Below are 22,037 nucleotides of genomic sequence, written 5' to 3'. Positions count from 1 at the left end.
GGATTGTTCTTAAGCGCTCTCTGCTACTGGGAGTATTGGTGGGCGACTGGTCGATCATCCTGACTAGTTCTGAAGGTGTGGCCATTGTTGTTTGGCGAATTCCTATTGTGAGAGCGAAAGAAATTGCACAGATTTCGCAATGGGTTCGTAGCTTTGCACATCCATACTTTAAACATGAGTAGGCCTACATCTGAACATTGGAAATCACACTGCATTTAATGGCATTAGACGTCATGCTCTCAAAGACAGGAACCCACCTCATGTTTAAATGATGAGCACATACTCAAGTCTATGGATTTTATGAAGGCCTTCCACATGATTCATTCATGCCTCCAATCAGGCACTCACAAACATCCCCCAAATGAGGGTTGAGCTTTGAGATCAAGTGTCTGCTGTGACATTAGAGCTCATAATAGCATTGTTTTAAAACAAGCCCCAGGAGAACAGCACTGGAAGAAGAGGAAAGACTCACCGGTATTATTATTATGCAGGTCCACAAATAGTCAGTCCTCTAGTCAAAACAATTGTTCCTTTTTTTAGATTACAAATTAATAACATGTTCAGCTGAACGGAGAAAGGTTTAACTTCATTATTTTAGTTTTCAGTTCATCTATAAATAACCCACAGCTTCTAATGTTGCCCATCATGATCATTTGCTCAGAAATGTCCTCACCTTGTAGCAACTTGCACTTCTTAGGCCCTGTTACCACCTGGTATTAAGACGCGTTTTGATCGATTGGATCACAAGTGGACGACGCTAAATACAGGTGTAAACGGGTCTAAAACGTTTTGAGCTTGTCCACTTTGGACCACTTCAAGATGTAGTCAAAAACACATTCGACTGGATTGCTTTCGTAGTGTAAACGCTCATTTGGTTGAATGTGTTCAAATAGACACATAAGACCGTCTTCTCTCCGTCTACTGACCTAATGCTTAAACATTATGGGAAGCGCTCTAGCCAGACGGGATTTAAAGTTTTTTGACTGGAGAACCAAGTTTGGTTTGAAGACGAATAACGTACCAAGCACAATATTCTCACCATTCCTGATTTCTAACACTCAGTGTTCGGCTGGTCTTGCGGCTGTCAGAGCAGAAACGAAAGCTGATGCTCGCTGTGTGTTTTTCCGTCGTCTTCAGGCGCATTCATATGTAAATTGCATGAACTTATTTTGACAATTGTATCGAAAGATCTGAAAAAAACAAACAAACATACAATTACCCACCCCCATAGACCCTCCCCTCGAAGAAATCAGGACAGAAGTGTTTGAAAGTGGACAAAAGAGACACCAGGTGTAAACAGGAAAGTGTCTCCCTCCTTGTGATCCGATCGACCAAAACGCATCTTAATACCAGGTGTAAACAGGGCCTTAGAGCAATGCATCAACAAGTTTGCATGATTCACCACTTAGTGACTGAATCGGTCTATCACTAGTATTATGTGGCGAATCATGAATATATATATATATGCCTGGTCGATTAAATTGATTAATGGGCCAGTTAGCTCCAGTTGGAAAAACAGATTTTTCAACCACATACTCAATGGGGAGAGGGTCATGCATGCAAGCTTAGCAACCCAGTATTGGGATTCATAGGAATGCTAAAGAATAGCTTTCTTCGGGTATTTCAAACCTCCTTGGAGAGAACACACCTTAAATGGCAGACTGAGAGCAAGAGCGATGGATAGAGCTCAATGTTCCCTGAACCCCATCTCTAAGGAGCTGTGAGGAGATAAATGGAGTACACAATCTTCTCAAATTAAGTATCATGTCAGATGGAAGAGCATCTCAACAAGACGAGAAGGAGAGAGGTGCAGATCGTTCCGTGTTACGATACGCCAATCTCGCTGCAACAAGGGAATGTGTAGGCTGTATGGAGTAAAGAGAATGGGATGAGAGAAAACCTGAGCCCAGACACTGGGATGAATCCTCAGGGTCTTGACGCTGACTGACTGAGGAACTAGGACAACGTGACGAAAGCAAAAAAGCCCTTACAGAGGACCCAAAGTGATGCAGATGTGCTATCCCAAGTTCTCCGAGCACTGATGAACCACCAAATTCACAACAAACCTACAAACATTGACCCTGAATCTATGATGTTTCTCCATCAAATAAAAAGACTTTACAAATGAAGCTGGTGGGTTTGGATGGTTTTTAACACTGAAGTAGTGCCACATAAAACTCCATGTAATCACCTAAATTGCATCTAAAGGGGTATTTAGATTATGTCTTCTGTAAATGTATATCTATAGTTAAACGTATACTAAATGTAAATCCAAGATACTTCTGCATCTGTTGATTTGATCTGAAACTCTGGTGTGAATTTCCAGTTTCAACAGCTCTAATAAGTAATAATTAATGTGGGTAATACTTTAGTTTAGGATACAATTGTCACTTTTAAATAGTTGCTTATTAGCCCACATATTACTAGGATATTGGATGTTTATTAGTACTTATGAAGCACATATTAATGACTTATTCTGCATGACCATATTCTAAACTTAACTACCTTACTAACTATTAATAAGCAGTAATTAGGAGTTTATTGAGGCTAAAGTCATAGTTAATAGATAGTTAATAGTGAGAATTGGACCCTAATCTGCATCATCTGCAAAGGGTCAATTACACATTTTTTCTCTGTGTTCATGTCAATGTTCAAGACATGTCAACTGTCCGACTTCTTGACACTTGGGTACATTTCCCTTAGCATGTATAATTTTCTCTCGTCATCTACCGTTATATTTAGTGTTTTGACATAACCAGATAAAAAAAAGCTTGTGCTTTATGATTTTTTTGCAATGATAAACTGCATTTGAAATAATTTACTCTAAAATCATCAGCTACATCAGCGAGCGAGTCGATTCTCGCCGAAGAACATTGAGTGCCCACCACTGAAAAGTGGAGGGTGTGGTTATAAGCAATCACTATCGTAAGGTCATTTAATATTCAAAACAACGAAAGGACAGGGATCATTCTGAGGATGGATGGCATCGACTCAGGCCTCCAAGCGTTTAATGTCTAAGATGGTTCAGGCAATGCCCATACGTATTGTAATGAAAGAACTGGGCCGTGTGTCAGGGGGCTTTTTGAACAGAAATAGGATTCAGGTGTGCTTTTTTAGGGACCGGTTAATACACAAACATGTCTTCGCCACAGTTGTTTTCAAAAAGGGAAGTTGGACTTCTACACTATTGTATTCAAACAACAATGCTTTCCTTTTGTACGTGATTCCTGACGCTTACAGGGAATGAAACAGTGAATGGCCAAACAGCTGTAATGAAACCCATGGCATGATATAACTACTTATTACACTGCTCTGTGGAATACTTGATTCTGATTGGTCGATCGGTGTGTTATTCCCCGGTAAAAACTGATAACACAGGCTCATCCGGGTAACTGAAGTCAGCGCTATACGCTTGGAAAGTTTTTTCTTCGTTGAGGTTTTGCGTTTGGTGAGCTAATAAAATATTAAAACTCAAATCAAAATTCTGTGTACAATTATTTAATTATGTCATTTAGTATCGCGGACTCACTCTTTCTTTTTCATACAAATGCAGCTGCTGCCATTTTTCGATGATTTTTTTGTACACTGTAATGAATTTTAAGATAAACAGGTAAGATTTTAAAACTTTTTCATATCAAATCAATATCTTTTATCCCCATAATTATTTATGTGTCAAAATCAAGTCAATATTTCATGTCGAATTATTTACTTATGTGGCAAGTAGCTGTGTAATAAGCGGGATAAGATACATCCGGCCAGGATAATGTACATCACCCTTCAGGGTGATACAAGGACTTGGAGCTATCGATGCACAACCATTAGAAAATTAATAACAAAATGATTGACATCGCTCTAGACATTAAAATATGGACATGATTTAAATTAAACTATGTGGGAAATTAATTCCCTGGGACAACTAAATATTATACCGTTTAGCAGTCATTAAAAAAAATTGATGACAGAATGCAGTAACTGACCAATCAGAATGGCTGATTAATCCATTACTCCAGTCTTCAGAGTCACATGATCCTTCGGAAATCATTCTAACGTGCTGATTTGCTGCTCAAGAAATTATTATTATCAATGTTGAAAACAGTTGTGCTGAATATTTTTGTGGAAACCAACCATGATACATTTTTGAGACTCTCTGATGAATAGAAAATATAACATTACATATGAAAATCATTCTATTCATAAAGAACAGTGTCCATGTTTTATTAACAGTTCAAGTTAGTATTGTGTAAATACATGGTAACTGTAGTTTCTGTAACCTTAGCCCAAAATACCACCAATTCTATATTTTTTATGACTGTGGTGGCTCATACCAGCTACTAACTAGTGGGACTGCTATTTAAAAGCCTTGCCTTATAATACTGTTTATTCATCGTGTCACAATTCGTATACAATTTATAATGTGTATGTTAAGTTAAGTGGGACGATACTTGTGTGTAAGTTAACCATTTGAGAAATAAATTTGCTTGTTTCAAATTCCTAAAAATTTGGGTAACAGCTTAATGACCATGGGAAAATGTGGGTCCATTGGCCAAACCAGAACTACTGCATTAACCAATGGTAACCAATCAAACCTTATTATAAAGTGTTACCAACAGAACTAATGTCAATAGTCGACACACCCAGTTTCTCTATTAGACATATTTTACCCCTCACCCTCATTTTGGCCCTTGTTCTGTCTTTTTTGTTTCTCGTCTGCCCTCTCTTCCACTAACTATGTCCCTCATTTTCTGTCCGGATGATCCAGCATCGGCCTGGGTGATTTACTGCCGGAAGCTGTCTTGGCGTCTCTCTCTCTACAGTTGAATAAGTAGGATCTTCTTGCGCTGTACCAGGAGACAGAGGGGGCAGCGAGTGCGCCATTCCTAACCCAGCGAATGTAGGTCAATACGACCTTTCCCTACCACACATGGAGACAGAGAGAAGAGCCGAACAAGAAACTGAAAAAAAGATGACAGGGAGAGGGAATAGATGGCCGTGACACAACAGAGACATAGAAGGAGAAAAGGAGAAAGAGAAAGAAAGAGAGAGAGCGAGTCTAGGTGAACGGGCTGAACGCAGGGACGATCCAGCTGGGGTGGTAACAGTCAACGACAGAAAATGTAACTCCTCAATGCTAAACCACATGACGTCTGGGTGTCAGAAAAATTCATCTAACGCTAGAGAGAGAAAAAAAGAGCCACTGCCAGGCCTCCAAAAACTACCAGGGGGCCTATTAGCCAAGGACAAAGGCACCATCAAAATCAACAGAAGAGCAATTTAGCACACAATGCGAAGTTCAAAAAAAGTTAATCAGGAAAGAGAAAGAACATAAAACTATGACTTTAACAATAAGAGGGAATATTCTATGAACAAAAGACAGGGATTTTAAAAGGGTTTTCACAGTGAAGCCATAGTACCATTATTGGTTTATGGACCCTTTTATTTTCTTAGAGTGAACATTTCAAAATAATATAAAGAACCTTTCTTCCACTATAAAGAACCTTTTCTGCAATGGAAAGATTCCATGAATGTCGTGGAACCAGATGCCAATAAAGAACCTTTAATTTTAAGAGTGAAGGACATTAAAGGTGACATCTGACATGTCTTTTTTACATTAAAATGTCTTCTTCAAACCCAGTTTAATATAGAGCAACTATGATTTCCTCAATGCAGAAAACAAAGACGGAATCACAGAATACAGTTATAAAAATGGAATTTACAGTATAACGTGGAATGTCACAGAATTTGGCAAATTTTGGATGAATAAATCAAAAGAATTAGGGGGGAAAATAATAAATATATATTTCCTATTAATATGCTGTGGCCACTATCAGACACTAGGTGGTCAAGAAATCTGCATAAGAACATTTTCATGAACGAATTGTGATTCATCCAATAATTTTCATACTAATATTTATTCTACATTTAAGAAGATTTAGAAACAACTGAAAACCAAACATCTGCAAAAAATCTCATGCCCTTGTTAAGCTGAAATTTTATACAGATATATAACATCTTAAAGATGCTGAGGTTTATATGTTCAGATATTAAAGGTGTTTATTAGGTTTGATAACTGGTTTTGAAGATGGTACACTTAGCTTTGCTTGCTCGCAAAAATTACAAACTTTACCTTTAGAGGCAGCTGTCAAAAACGTGCATTGGTCTACTGGATATTTCTTCATGACTTTCAAATAAATGAGTCTAGAAAAACCTTAAGAACAACAAAAAGCCACTGATGAAGTCAATAGAAAGTGTGGCACAACTTGTCCGAATCGTTAAATATATATATAACTTCAGATGTGAAAGAGTGAAAATTGTGAAGATCTGCTCAGACTCACAGAAAGAAAATCATTTCCAGCAGCCATTACTCCAGTCTTCAGTGTCACATGATCCTTCAGAAATCATTCTAACATGCTGATTTGCTGCTTATGACATTTCTTATTACTATCAATGATGAAAACATCATTATTGCTGTATCAGACAGCAGACAAGAAGATTCATTTCTATGGCATGTAGACGGATGATGAACACCAGGTCAAGGTTTTTAGTGAGTACAGGGGTGAGGAGGTGGAGTTAGAGACAGAGTCTATGAGCTGATGCATGTTCAAACATGATGGTACACAGATATGTGCAAAAACTAAATAATACAGGACTAACTTACATAGGCAAACACAACACAAATATCAAGAGGCTGCGAAGTGGGTATTAATATTTAACAGTAACTTAGTGGCCATACTAAAAACAAGCAAAATGTTTAAAACCAAAAGCCTCTTGAGAGGTTACTGAAACAACCAAAGATTTCCGTTGTGAAATCTGCAAGATACAGTACTTCCCATTGTGGTTTCACTACCAAACCCAAACAAAACCACTACGCTTGTATCTCAAGTGGGTAATGTCATTTGTGTTGAAACTGGTGTAACTTATCATAATACTTTAAAAACAACTAAATAAATCATTTTAGACCCTTGACTAGTGTCTTGAAGACTTAAGGTTACCCAACATGAAAAACTGTTATAACCAGTATAAGCTGGTCTCTCAGCCTGGCCAAGCTGGTGTTCATTTGGTTTAACCAGCAAATGAACTGGTCAAACAGAACGACCAGCTAAAATGTGTCCAAAAACAGCTTGAAACCAGCTTAGGCTGGTTTGAGATGGTTGTTTTCAGTAGGACAGGACTTCGTGACCTAGTCTTGGACTGCATATTTCCTGAATGCATTATGCAGAGGCATTAAAATGAGTCTTGTGAATGATTAACTGGGCTTGCAGATGAAAGTCCTGCTATCAGAATGAACAAGATGTGTCATATATCTGATATACAAGCCTGTATACACCATCATCAGATTATATGCAGATATATAGTTATCAATTAAATCCCTGTATAAAACACATTACATCATAATTAACATAAAAGCAATCTAATATTTGATTAAAATAAATATGATATTTCATAAGCTGGTCCAAGACAGAAGGTAATTGTGTCATCAATCTTTCTAGAATAGCTTTGCTAATTTAGCAACCAAATGCTACACGAGTCAATTAGGTTACAGAATTAATCCTGTTTTCAAGCTAAATCTGGCCGAAATAACCGCTATCGCGTCTGTCATTATCTTTTACGTGAATAACGACATCATATCTCTAAGTGCTGAGGTATTCATTATTTTTAACCTCTTTCACCGCCTCAATCTATCACACCATGCTAGCGAGTTAGCAGGGAGTTGGAGTGCCACGCCAGGTCATTGTTTACATTGCTGACTACCTTCGATTCTCAGATTCATCGGATCGCTCATAAACTACTGATTGTCTGACTAACTGATAGTCTTGTGTTTATAAATAACGGTATTTTATTTATCCGTTCAGAAATGGGTCATTAAAAAGTAGCATAAAGGGACTGACACTTTGAATTTACTTCATTTCCTATGGCTGCCTCCAAATCAAGATAAAAGAGTATGGAGATGATAATAGACTAAAAGGGGTTCTGTGGGTAAAATCTGTGTATTTGGGTGTATAACTGAAATTATTTATTCATGTGGCCTGCACAACACTCCAGCTAACCTTATATTTCCACCCACAAGCCCATATGTTGCACGATTGACCCACATAAATTGAACATAATGATATTTTACTGACAAAGCAGTTCAAATCCATAGGATGTGATAGTGATTTCTGTAATTATGCTGCTAAAATCTTTAACCAACGGGCACAAATGACTCGAGCTAACGACACAACCAACTGATATTTCTCCAGCTAGGTTGTCATAAACCACATTTTCAACCTAACGCTGGTTGTCAAAACCAATATTATAGAGATGTTTGCACTTAATGCATTGTATATGGTAGAAAAACGACTGCAAATGCCCAGTGCGACCCAACCTCCCCATCCGAACAATGTCCCGCAGCCTCGCGAGTTTCGGGCTTACCAGATTTGAAGAACGTCGCTATATCGGCCGCGTCCTTAGCCGCCTCCTCGGCCCCTTCCCCCGAGCTCATGGCTGTGGCGAAAAACACAAAAAACTAATATCCAAATCTAAAGTTGCTCTTTATTTTCCCCACAGGAAGAGGGATTTAGAAAATATGTCCGCCCCTGTGTCTGAGGAATGATCTGACACGGACGGGAAAGGATCACTTCTGACTGCTGGGGAACATCACAAAACCTCCTCCATCTTGGATAACACAAATTACTAATAGCGCCGGCCGGCGGCTCTCCCGAGTGTAGCTGAGAGAGACTGGAGTCAGGGAAGACTGCCGGGGGCGGGAGTTTGCTTCAGAAAAAGCAGCCTTTTCCCTTTCCAGTGACCTTAACTGGGTCCTCAGGGGCCCCATAATGATTTTTTTTGGTAGAATATGGTGGAATTCGAAACATCCAATTTTCCTTGGCACTTCAAAGACTCTTCATGATAGATCATATATTCATTAGAAATGTGTTTTGATGTGCAAAAATGTCTTCTTGGAATTGATTCTCTCAAACCTGAAATGAAAGTTGTTACTGTAACATTGAATTAACACCCAAACATGAGCGAACACCTACATTTTAAAATTTAAAACCCAAATTTTACACTATTATATTTTACACTATATCTTATTTGTGTGTGTGTGTGTGAGAGAGAGAGAGAGAGAGAGAGAGAGTGTGTGTGTGTGTGTGTGTGTGTGTGTGTCTATATGTGTGAGTTTCTATGTGTGTGCTATGTGTGTGTGTGCTGTTGTATTTTGTTTATTTTATTTATTGTCTGTTTTTACATTTGGACCCTGTGTCTGTAATAAAGTTTGATGATGATGATGATGATGATGATGATAATCCTTCATATTGTCTTCAGGTAATTTCTGGCTCATTTTCAATAAAGGCATATTTTAGGCCTATGTAATTTTATCCTATAAGACCACATGGCAACAAAAACACTAAAGTACTTTCCTAAACAACTATAAACACCAAATTGGATTATTGAAACTGATGTGAAACGTCACAATGGAGATTTATATGAAATACACAATTTCTTTATTTGTGAACTGAAACAATAACTTGTAATGAAATGTGACAGTGAAATGCCAAAAGTGATCGAAATCCGCTAACAATTTTTTACTGTAATTATCCCATCAACATTCAATTAATATATTTTTTTTTTATCATGATACACATTGGGACCTGGATTTAGTCCTAGAGGAGGTCTCTTTGAGGTTTTAGACCAGTAATAATTTTTTATGTGTTTTTATTGCAGGTCAAATCTAACTCAAAGATCACAGGTGGGTGGGCACAGTTTCCTAGATCATAGGAAGGTTATAAAGGTTTCTCGAAATGCATACTGTAAGAAGCCTAATTTTCAAGTTCCTCTGTTTTTCATAATTCTCCCAATCTTTTGGCTTTCTTTTACAGTAAATTGTAAAAGAGAGGCAGAGAGGGATATATTTCTGTTTGTCAGTGGATTTACTGTACTGTATTTTCACTATAGCCTCTGGCGAATGTCATAAAGCCCACACTTATTGAATCACACCGACCTCTGCTGGGTAAAACTCTACGTGCATTGGGTAGCATTCTTCAGCTAACCTGTTTTTTGGGTTCATCATAATACTGTTCCAAGCTCGGTTTTGTCCCAAACCTGTATGAATTTTGTTCTGTGGAACACAAAAGAATATATAAGACAGAAGAGTCTCAGTCACCATTCACTTTCATTGTTTGCTTTTTGTTGTGAATGGTGACTGTGGCTGTCACACAACTTATGTATAGTGTTAGTTAGACATAACATCTATTTTTATGTTCTACGGGAGAAGAAAAAAGGTCATACAGGTTGGGAACAACAAAATTATCTTAGTTTATTTTATTATTATTTTAATTTATTTATTTTACGAACTATTCGCACCCATCCACTAGGTGGTACAACCGCGGTTTCGCAGAAAATATAATTTCACCACAGAAGAAGCAAAGGATGAAAGAAGGGGCCTAACGTAAAAATTGAATTTCACTAAATTTTGTTTGTAACATCACTTTAATATCACTGTTCAAGGAAATAGTTTTGTGTTGGGTGATTTAAAAGCGCAGATCGCTAATTCGCTAATCTATCGCTAATTCTTGCGGGCGAGGCGGTACAGTAGGTGCGTCGCAATTTTGATTAGCATTAACGTTATGTAAACGTGTATGAAATGTTGATGCATCTAAATTGATTAATGTTTTCTGCACTGTATTAATCTCGCACGACTGTCTAAGAACATATTATGTGCATAGCTCCCTATAAAACAACATTGTGTCTTGTTTTAGTTTGCAGAGATGTCTGATTTGCTGACAGTGTACGACGATGACCAGGCCAACACCTTCATCGATTGCATGGTAAACCCGTCTTATTTTGACCGTAGTGCACAAAAACAGATAGTAATATTCATCCTGTTTATTATAACTCTATGTAAATGCATTGATGTGACTTGATTATAGACAAGTAATATTGATAACTTTCGTTCCTCAGATCTGCGATAAAAGAATAAGGGGCGAAACACATTACAAAATCCACGTGACTACACTGCAACATTTGAAGGTAAGGAGAGAAAATCTAGTATAGTGTCTGAAGGAATATCAATAATTGACCACCAAATTTAGAAAATTTTAAATGATTTCCGAAGGATCATGTGACACTGAAGACTGGAGTAATGGCTGCTATGTAAATGTAAAATTTTGTGTTTAGGCAACATAGCACTAGTATTTCTATTTTTATGTAAGTATTGTTAATAATGTATTTTAGTAGTTTTAGACAATAATGCTTGATTGTTTGTTTGTTTTTTTGTTTTATTCACTTTTCTGCTTCATTCAACTTTAGGACTTCTAAGGATTAGAGATCAACCGGCGAACAACATTTTGCCTGTTCATTTCCTTTGTCTCGGACACTGTTTACTAGTCTGACAAACCAGACCCACATCAAGATGTTGGGTCTGGGAACACACCATTGGCAGGGCTCAATTCCCTTTCAAATTCCCTCTGCACGCAATAGGATAGCGCTACAACCAACCAGAGCATTTTCACATCAGCGGAGCGAGTTGATCGATTAAACTTTTGCCGTATCCGGTCGGCAAAACTCCGAATGACTTCAGTGCCGTTCTTTGTTCTTTTCACAAAGAAAAGCTTAACTCCAAGACCAAGACTTAACTCCAAGATTTGAAAGACCGTTGTTCGCCAGCAGCGGCAGCCATCTTTCTTTTCAAGTAGCAGGGAATTCACGTGGAACCGTCACAACTCTGCCGTCATTATGTTAAGCCCGCCCACCGACTCTATACACGATGTGATTGGCCTGACTAAAGTTTGGTTTTTCCAGGTCGCAAGCCAACGGAGAGTTGCTAGACGACACTGGCTGCAAAATAAAATTTGCTGCCGCTAGGGTGCGTCTAGATTTCTAGGCTAACTGTTTACAGGTTATGACCTTGTATATGGGTTATTCTGCATTGCTTTACCAGTCCCAAAAACTACTCATTCTTCTTTAAAGCAGATTAGAATGAGTTGTGTGGACACTGGACTATTTTGGAGTCTGTTCGAGGACATTTCTTTATCTTTACTATAAGCAACAGTATGACCACAAAGACGTCAGAGACCCCAGCGTCCTCTTTCAAGGACCCTTTTCTTGGTCTACTTCTTGTTCTTTTAAAGAGGATTCAAGTGTGAAAACATCCTGAGATACTGAGATGCCAGTTACATAACATTTTGAAGACCAAATACACTTTACCATTTTATATGTTTATCTTTCTGCTTTAATTAGGGTTTCGATCACGTGGATCTTCAGTCTCCTGAATGGATGGTGCTGCTTGAAACAATATATTCTTGTACACTTCTGTATGTTTGAGAAGATTCAGGAGCACTATAACATTTGTTTATTCTTGTAGTCTGAGGGCATCCTCAAACTACTTCAAATAGTTGTCATCGGCACAAAATTGTGCTGTAGTTTGTCAGACGATAGCCAGTGCGGTTGTTAGTGATGATGTGCTGCTTTTCAAGACTGCTTAATGACCATTGGATGCATGTTGCACACTAAAATGGCAAGAGTTGTGCAAATCTGTGAGTTCCAGTCTGTTTGAGAGAGTCAGACTGCACAGGTTGCAGCAAAGGATGTTCACAAGGAAGAACTTGTTGCTTTATTTTTCCAAAGTTTGTGACATTCGTGACAAATTTTAATCTTTGAAAGTTACTCAAAGGTTTTGTTTGAGGCAGTTTGTAGCAAGTAAACAAGCAATCTTCAAGAACAAATATATTTTATTTATGCTTGGGAGATAGTTAGTACTTACTACTTTTGGTCAAATGGAAATTCTGACCATAAATCCTTCCTGCATAAATTCTTTTCTGTATGTTATAACTTCCACATGCTGTCACTGTCGGTTCTTTGGGTTCTGAACAGAAAGGATTTTTTTACCTACTGGATTGTAGGTAATCCAAAAATGTATTTCACTTAGAAATGTCACTGTTTTTTATAAAATAACACAGGTTCTACCTGAATAAATATGGCACTGAATCCTGCATAAATCGAAGGACACATTTCTAGTCTTTGAATGACTTGTATTAAGTTCATTCTCACTGGACTGTTCAAATCTCTTGTGCTTTTACACTTTTGTGGCACATTACTCTTCAGCTGAAAGAGAAATTCCTCATTATTCATCGCATGAACAAGTGAAACCCAACCTTGTGGATTGCTTCTGGAAAATTTGGATTCCTTATTCCACACACACATTATGATGTCCATACTTTTGATTCTTCAACCTTTACCTTTTCTTCAGAGTGATGCACAATACTGGTCCCATAGATCTCCTGGGGTTAAGTGTCTTAATCAAGAGCCCAGTGATGAAAGAAGGTCTCCCCCTTTTGGGGTTTGGACCATCAACTATCTCAACACTCTTTGTTGCTTTGTCATTATTAACTTTTGTTTACTTTATTTCAGTATTGCAAGTAACTCCTATGAAGTGATCATAAGTAAAACGTATAATCACCTGTCCCTGTTTTTCCTCCACTGTTTATCTCTTCAAAGAAAGAGGAGTCCTATGCTTCACAGGGTAAGTAGTAAAAATCACAACTTTGTGATACAATCTTTTTTTTCTTGTGTTCAGTAAAAAAGATCACGTTTTGTTCAGACAGAGTTGGAATCAGTGTAATAAGATTATACTAAGGGTGTTTTCACACTTGGCAGGTTTGGTTTGATTACAACTAACTCTGTTAGTGCGGTTCATTTAAATAAATGTGAATGCTGCCATCTGAAACCTGGTGCCACCAAACAGGCGGACCGTGAACCACATTTTCAGGTGCAGATCAACTGAAATATGAACACAACATGGACCAAACACATCTAAAAGATCCAAAAACTGGATGTAATTTCACAAGATGTGACCCTAAAAAGGACAGAATGCTCAAGCATACCTGGTTCTTCTCGTCATAGTCCCAATGTTATTTCAGACTTCAAGAAGCCATTACAGTTCAGTACAGGCATTAGAACCGCGTCTCCTTGTCATAAAAGCTGTCCAATCCAATCAGACCTTGCCTTTTGTTTTATAGCTTTAGGTCCAGTGTTAAAAATGCTAATTGAACCAGGACTAAATATATAATTTTGTTTTTTGGAGGCACCAGAAACTGAACTAGAAGTGTGAACACACCCTAAGTGTCCCAGAATTTAATTTATTTGAAATAGTTTTTGAGGTTATATTGACATTTTAATGTGCTTAGAAGCACAATTCTGTATCCTATCAGGAAATTCAACAGAAATCTCAAGGAATTTGTAAGTATTCAAATTGTCAGGTATCATTCCATAGGTCAGGTAGGGTTTCCATTGAGGAAGATGTCCTTCTGCCATCAAAATATATGGTCGTCAAACTCACAGGATTCACCACTGATGATAGGAATCATCACAAGAACTGTTTTTTTTCTGAAGTAATATGAAGACCTAGCTGATATAGATTTGTTGGCAGTCAGCTGTGGATTTGAAGATTAAGAAGAAACAGAATCCTGTTGGAATCACACAGAACTGAGATGAGAAATGCATATGTGGATTTTTATGGATGTAGTGAAACCATGGGATTTTCAAGAAACAGGAATAGAATAAGATGTGACTCTATTTCAGGAATTTAGGGGGGACACGGGTGACTTTATTTGGCTTTAGGTGTAAGGCATGAAACGGAATTTGCGATGTATATCCTAGTGAAACGGCTTCTCGAATGAGGAAAAAAATGTAGGGCAGGACGGGACTTGAGTTTGTCTATCAGGAATTGATTGGACCGTTGTCGTTTGCTAATTGCAAACGTTTCATTCGAGTGACATTGCTGGAGGGGAAGGATTGAGACTCGTCTGGCTGTTGGACAGCCTTACTGGCCAGCCTTTTCTTCTCTGACGACAAGTACATCAGTGCAATGTCGCTGTGAGGGGGCCGGTTTTCTGTTTAAAGATTACAAATGCACATTTAAAAAACAATTATGTACACAGATAAATCATTTTCAATAAACAGAGCAACTTTGCAATGGTGACATAAGAACTACATCTGAACAATGAATTCATCGGTTTGCCTCATTGTTCATGCCATCCAGTCATTTTTTTCCCACCATATTTATTTAAATGTGCAATGTGGGATGAATTTTTACATTTCCCCACACCCCAAAATACAGTATACATGCTGTAAATAGCACAATGCTTCCAGTGTGCTCAGCAGATTTTCTTACTTTTTTATTTCACTTTCATAGTGTCCCCTTTATATCTGTGATTACCAAAGGACTAGAGAAGCAAGTATGTCATACATATTAAGTGTATGGACAGATTCCCAGGTGCATAAGTTTGGATTTCTACAGCATCTTTCAGACTGATCTCAATCCTGGGATACTGTTTTGCCATAGGGATGTGAGAAAGCTAGTACAACGGTTGTACCAGCTCATCACCTGTGCAAAACCTGTTTCTTGCACTGCGTAAAGATGCTTTTCAGCATGACTTCTCTGTGAAGTTACTGACTTTGATGTTGAAGGATGTTGCCCAAAGCTTCTTAGATTCTAGAGATCTGAGATACCATATGGATCCTTGAGTGGATGGCACAATTTAGTAATGCTTCAGCATTACTTAACAATTTGAGACCAGTTTGTCTTTCACCAAGTGATGTCTTTTTTGATTGCTGAACATTAGACGGCCTCCCCTGGATTTTCATGAAATGTGACGTTTCAGCAGAAATATATGGGAATGTCCTTTAAATATTGGTAAGAAGGATAACAAGAATTTATTTTATTTTTACCTGAAAAGAGGCCTCGAGTCTAAATCAGCTTCTACTTAACCAGAAATGGTGTTCATGAAAATGAACTTTATCTTTTACTGTTTGATAGTAGGTCAAATGGAAACAATTTTGAAGCAAACATCAACATTTCGGAGGGATCTTCATCAATCTTCATAAAATTTCATTCAAATTTGTGTTCCTCTGGTACAAACTGCTTATAAAAAAAGCATAATGCTTGAAAATGCACCTTTTTTGAACGGGGTGGGCATATTTCAGACATTTTGTGTTACTTAGAAGATTCTGCTGCAGTAGAAGAATTGTATGAACTTTCAGACATAGGACTGTTTTTTGTATATTTGTAACCTTTTGAAATGAACATGTTTTATGAGCTTATTCTGTCCTTATAGGAAAGATTCCGAGACAACCTCCACTGCCGGAATGGACAGATATCATAGACTATTTGAAATACCTGAAACTTGATGAGCCCATTATTGGTAAGATGACTTTAATGGTTAGGATACCATTGAAATCATGATGAGTGAAACAGTCTTAAAGGGATAGTTCACCCTATAATGAAAATTTAGTCATCATTTTCTCACCTCATGTCTTTACAAATCTGTATGGTTTTCTTTCTTTTGTAAAACACGAAAGAAGATATTTTGGAAAATGTTTTGGAACTGTTTTCGTCCATAAAATGGAAGTGAATGGGGTCCAAAATAACACTGGAATTTGGTTCCCATTGACTTTCATTATATGGCCAAAAACAAATACTGAGACATTTTTCAAAATATCTTATTTTATGTTCCACAGAAGAAAACCAATCATATGAAATGGCATGAGGTGAGAGAAATGTTTATTATAGGTGAACTATTCAGTATTTTACAATTTAATTAAACTGCTTACTCTTCCTTTTTTCTTTGTTCAGGTCTTGGCTCCCTGAGACAGATCCCAGATCATGTCACTGATGATGGCAAAGGCGTGTTAAAATACAAGTGCCGATTGTGTAACGTTGATATGGACCTTTTTAGTATGGTGGCCCATGTCGTTGGACGCAAGCACCGGCAAAAATACTTGGTATGGTGGCATTTTTCCTCATTTTACTTTTACCCTTTTTCTGTTCAGAGTAAAATAAAGTGGTTACATTAGATCTGTCTTATCAGGAACTGAAAAGGCCAGATTTGGTGACATGGCATGACAGCGCACAGAAACAACCAGGTCTCGTTGCCAGAGCGAAAGCTGCAGTAGTCGAAAAGCAGGAGGGATGGGGAACGCCAGTGGTATTAACATCTTTGTTGCTTATAAAATGAATTATTTTTAATAGTTTACATTAAACATCTAGAAATATGAATTACTATTCAGCTGTAATTTCATTTCAGGCACTCAGAAGAGACCAATTTCCAAATTACCAAGGTGAAATTTTGACTTTTTAAACCACATCTGCTTTTTAAAAAAATGTATACAGAATTCCAGTTTGTGTAAAATTGTAAAAAAAAAAAAATTGTACCTTACAGGAAGAGATTTACAGTCCAGTGTTCATGAACAACCCTACTATGGACGAGACTCTATTAGGGAGTCACCTTTGGCAGAAGATAATATTCATAATCAGACGTACTTAGAAGAACAGGGAGGACCATATTATACTGCCGAAAAGTATGACCATTATGATAGACCTAATCCAGATGATGCAGTCCACCAGCAATCCTATCCAGAAGGAAACCGACATCAACAACCATATGAAGAAGCCGACATTCGAGGAAGAGGCTTACGAGGGGATAATTATCATGAAAGAGCTGAAAGAGAAATGCATACTAGGCCCTATGCAGACCAGGGTCCAAGGAGACTTCGAGAAGACTATGAAGATGTTCTTGGCCAAGGACCGTTCTCAAGAGGTGATAGACTTGTGTCTATAGATGTCCAAGAGAAAGTTTATAATGAAGGCATGCCAAGAAACCGATTTAATGACAAAGACCTCCGAATCCAGCGCCCTGGAGAATCTGAATATCAGGCTGAGCCAATGGAATATAGGCGATACGCAACTTATGAAGAGGAAAAACTTGCCACGAATCCCATGCCAATGCATGGAAAAAGTTTTCATGACGAGGAGAGAAGAGGGACTGTCAGAGAATTGCACAGAGAGACTTGGGACAAAGCTAATGAGATGCAAGGTTACCCCCACATGCTTGGGCCCAGAGATCCAAGAGCATATTCACAGGAAGCTGTTCCAGCTAAAAAGAAAAAGAAGAGCAGATTCTCTGATGCAACCACAGAGGAAATAGCACTCGCACATATGAGGTAGCTTGTTGGATCATTTCATAAAGTCACATTCAGAAAATCATACACTTTGTTGCACAATTTTATGAAATTTGATGCCATTATTAGTATTTTTACACCCATTTGCATTAGTCTGTTGTCTTTTAATTGTATTTTTTGTTTTTTTTACAATTCTTATTTTAGACATTCCAAAAAAAACATCCAAAAAGAGAAGTCAAGAGGAGCACAGTTCAGAGCAAAACATCCACCTCCGGTAAAACTGCAAAGCCACTAAACCCTTGGGTTTACACACAAAAACAAGTATATACTGAGAATTTAAGATAACTTGTTTTAAAGGGTAACTCTCGCCAAAATGCAACCTAGGGTCTTTTTGTTAATCTACCCGAGGCAAACTTTCGTTTAAAAGCATCATTAGAATGGAAACGCCACTTTTAAGTTTGACTAAGTTTGAATGGGAGTGCTTGGGGCACTTCTATGATAGCATTAAAAATCGCTATTTTTAAAACAATAAGAAGGCTCGACACAACATGAAACTTTGCTTGAAGTATCACCAGGGGCTCTTCACATGAACTCGAGCATTGAGAACATTGTTCGTGTACACAGAATTTACTAAAAAGAAAGATTTTGAACAACTCACCGTGTTTCCGTCCGCCAGCATTTTGACAGTCAAAAATAGTCGATCTCTGAATGTGAATGAACTGACTCTGAATTTTAGTATTGTTTCTTATATGAGGATCCTGTTTCAAATACAAGGTCAATATTGATTTTCTCTAACGACAAAACAACAAATTTTCTGTGAATTTATATGGAACTAAGCTTTAGGAGCTTTCCATTTTTACGCTTCTCCCTGTTACGGAGATCGACTATTTTTGACTGACAAAATGCCGGCGGACGGAAACACAGTGAGTTGTTCAAAATCTTTCTTTTTAGTAAACTCTGTGTACACAATGTTCTCAATGCTGGAGTTCATGTGAAGAGCCCCTGGTGATACTTCAAGCAAAGTTTCAAAGTGCATTTACATGCAGATTAAGTTTTATTTCAGTTGGATTCAGTTAGACTAAAGCAATAACTTTGTCTTGTTAAAATATGTATACAAAGGTCTGTTTAAGTCGGACAGTTAAAGGGATAGTTCACTTTGAAATTAAATTTTGGTATGTTTTAGCTTACCTAAAGGGCATCCAAGATGTAGTTGTCTTTTTTTCCGCAGTAGTTTCAATTTTGATATTTTTAGGTCAAACCGTTCTTGTCTGACCGTCATATAATGCAGGTCTATGGTCACTGTCTCAAAGAGCATGCAGAGTCCAAATTAAAACAATTCCCCATCGTAAGTACACATTGATGGCCTAAGACACGAAACGAGCGGTTTGTGTGAGAAAACGAACAGTATTTATATCGTTTTTACCTTTTGTAGACAGCCACGTCCGAGTGATCTGAAGGCGCGGGCGCTTCCTATTGTGTGACGTGTGCGCAGACTGGTGCATAGATATATATACACTAGATGTCGCCTCGTTCCAATGAACTGCCATAGCCAAGGCGGCATCTATTGTATATATCTACTTATGATGGGGAATTGTTTAATTTGGACGATGGGGAATTGTTTTAATTTGGACTCTGTGCATGCTCTTTGAGACAGTGACCATAGACCTGCATGATATGACTGTCAGACAAGAACGGTTTGACCTAAAAATATCAAAATTGAAACTACTGCGGAAAAAAAGACACCTACATCTTGGATGCCCTTTTTACTCTGTTTGAAAGGGACTTCTGTGTGAACTGTGCTTCATACACCACTACACTATTGATAGCCAATGGATCTTTTTTGTTAGTGAAATTTAGCTTTTTTGCACCTTGACAGAAATAGATAGTGATTTGTAGCTTGTCCTTGTCCAGCATGTACTGTATACATATTAATCAGACTACAATTGGCTTCTACTGTCTTTGTACATGCAAACGTATTTAATATTTCAAATATTCAACCAAACATTTTGTCACACTGTATATCCTTTGACAGACTGTAGCTTGACTACACAAAAACTCGCTATAACTGTGTATGTAATTGTACTTGGTGTTCGTTGGAATGCTCATGTTGTTGTTTTTTGTATTCCTCTATATACAGTCATTCAATAACCAATTTGTGGACCCTGGAAGTGTATCCCATCTTGATCCAAAACATGAAAACGTTCTGGACATACTTGTGAGTGCAGAATATTTGACCAACATGAAAACAATTATTTACTTGATAGACTGGAGTTTTCATTTGAACATATTCTTTTCAAATTACAGAGTGACATCCAGATCGAAAATATGGATGACGCCAGATTTCTTAAAGAAAAGTTGTGCACAGTTTTGAAAGAGTTCCAAGCAAAAAAAACAGCTGTGGTAAGCACAGTGTTATCTTTAAAGAATCATTCTCTTTTAATTTGGTCTAAATAATTATCTTTTTGTTGTCTTTCATCTAAAGGGCCCATCTTCACAATCTGTCAGTGATCACAGAGGGGTAAAGCAGACGGAGCAACGCAGAGATGCATATAAAGACCCAAGGGATGATCCAGATGGCATGTATTCAGAAAACAGGGGTTTCCAAGAGATCAGACAATATGAAAACGATCCCAGAAGTTTCCAAGAATCCAGACAATATGGAGATGACCCTAGAGATTTTCGAGAGGTCCGACAAAGTGAGGATGACCCCAGAGGTCATAGAGAGACCAGATATTATGAAGATGATTACAAGGAGCCAAACCGATTTGACGGTTATCCCAGTGGTCTTCAAGAAGCAAGGCCGTACGCTGATGATCCCAGAGGATTTCAAAAGTCAAGGTTACAAGAGAATCCTAAAGGTCTTCCAGAGAGGAGACCATATGATGATGGTCCTAGGGAAAAGGAACAACATTACGAAGAATATTCAAGAACTTCCAGAGAAGAAGCTCCAAGAAGAACTCAAGAGACAAGATATTATGATGACGATTACAGAGGCTTTGGAAATTTGGATTCTGAAAGAAGCCGTTCATTTGAGCATTTTGAGGGCCGAGGCCCTGCAGGTGTTGAGAGAGGTTTTCAAGGTAAACTAACACCCAGTTATCATAGGGCAAACTAGTCTTCCTGAGGAGCAGATGATAGTATTTACAGTGTTTCTAAGAATTTGTGACATTTTTTTCCCCCCTCTTTTTGAACTAGTAAAAAAAATTTCCTGTATAGCGCCTTCATTCGTCATATTCTCCTGATTGATTCTTCTTGATTATTGTTTTCAGAGAGCTTTGGCAAGCCTCCTGGTAACTTCCCACCAACTTCTCTTCAAGAAGAAGCAAGGATGCATTTTGGGAGAGGACAGCACAGGTCCCATCAGAATGACAGTCAAGCTGGCGATGAACCGTACGACCCGTTCCAGCCATCATCCTCACCACCTCCAGAAGCGAGCACCTCCACCAGTCTTGACAAGATCGCCTCAACTCTTCTGGAGCTTGTGGCTCGTAGATAAACTGATGAGTCAGATACTTCATGATGTGATATGGTTTTAGCTTAACAATAGACTACAGTGATTGATGTTCCAGTAAATTGAATACTGTTTTCTGCTATTTTTCAACTACTTTTCAGTTTGTCATGTAAAGATTTGTAGCCTAGTTTCTATCGTCTTTTCAATTTGGTTTGTCTATTGTGAAATTGTAATGAGTTTAGTTCAAATGGTTTGATGAGATATGTTGATTTAAAAAAATAAATCGTTCAACCCACTCTTTTTGAATCTTTTTTTGAATCAATATTTTATTTTGTGTTAAATAAACATTGGTTGTAAGATATAACAATGGTTTTAGTGCCCTGATTTCAAACGGTGCTGAAGTGCCAAAACTTTGTAAATCAAGGTAATTTTTGTGAATTATTTCTTCAGACATTACATAAGTCTTGTGTGTGTGTGAAGTGAACAGCTAAATTCAAAACTGGATTCAGTTATAATATTGATTTATAATGAAGATCATTTTTTAACTGTTAACTTTGCTCTTAGTACAAGGGTATTTTTACCCATAAATAGGGTTAGGGTGTGATCTTACATGTACTACACACATACACACATTCTTTTCTGTTTCAAAATA

General features: G+C 37.8%; 2 protein-coding genes across 7 annotated transcripts in view; one reads left to right on the top strand and one right to left on the bottom strand.

The window, feature by feature from the left end:
• trioa (trio Rho guanine nucleotide exchange factor a) overlaps positions 1-8,723 on the bottom strand; it is a 113,312-nt gene extending 104,589 nt beyond the window's left edge. For all 3 annotated transcript variants that reach the window (XM_079878203.1, XM_079878204.1, XM_079878205.1), the window contains exon 1: positions 8,410-8,723. In XM_079878203.1, coding sequence (XP_079734329.1) covers positions 8,410-8,479 — 70 coding nt within the window. In that variant the 5' untranslated portion in view covers positions 8,480-8,723. The remainder of the gene's footprint in view (positions 1-8,409) is intronic.
• A 1,641-nt stretch (positions 8,724-10,364) lies between these two features.
• LOC307163854 (uncharacterized protein) lies at positions 10,365-21,747 on the top strand. Of its 4 annotated transcripts, none has more exons than XM_079880126.1 (14): positions 10,365-10,426; positions 10,737-10,805; positions 10,939-11,007; positions 13,474-13,498; positions 16,092-16,178; positions 16,610-16,758; positions 16,845-16,961; positions 17,061-17,094; positions 17,196-17,976; positions 18,139-18,208; positions 20,072-20,149; positions 20,239-20,334; positions 20,417-21,014; positions 21,204-21,747. In XM_079880126.1, the coding sequence occupies exons 2-14, from the start codon at positions 10,746-10,748 to the stop codon at positions 21,428-21,430; spliced, it is 2,391 nt and encodes a 796-aa protein (XP_079736252.1). In that variant the 5' UTR covers positions 10,365-10,426; positions 10,737-10,745; the 3' UTR covers positions 21,431-21,747. The 4 variants fall into 4 exon arrangements, with proteins under 4 accessions (XP_079736252.1, XP_079736251.1, XP_079736254.1 ...); XM_079880125.1 differs by having other exon boundaries at positions 10,374-10,573; XM_079880128.1 differs by lacking the exon at positions 13,474-13,498 and having other exon boundaries at positions 10,374-10,426.
• The last annotated feature ends 290 nt before the right edge of the window (positions 21,748-22,037 follow it).

Source organism: Squalius cephalus (assembly GCF_949319135.1).
Source record: "Squalius cephalus genome assembly, chromosome: 8".
NCBI classification, from domain to species: Eukaryota; Metazoa; Chordata; class Actinopteri; order Cypriniformes; family Leuciscidae; genus Squalius; species Squalius cephalus.
This window is presented reverse-complemented; position numbering and strand designations above follow the sequence as displayed.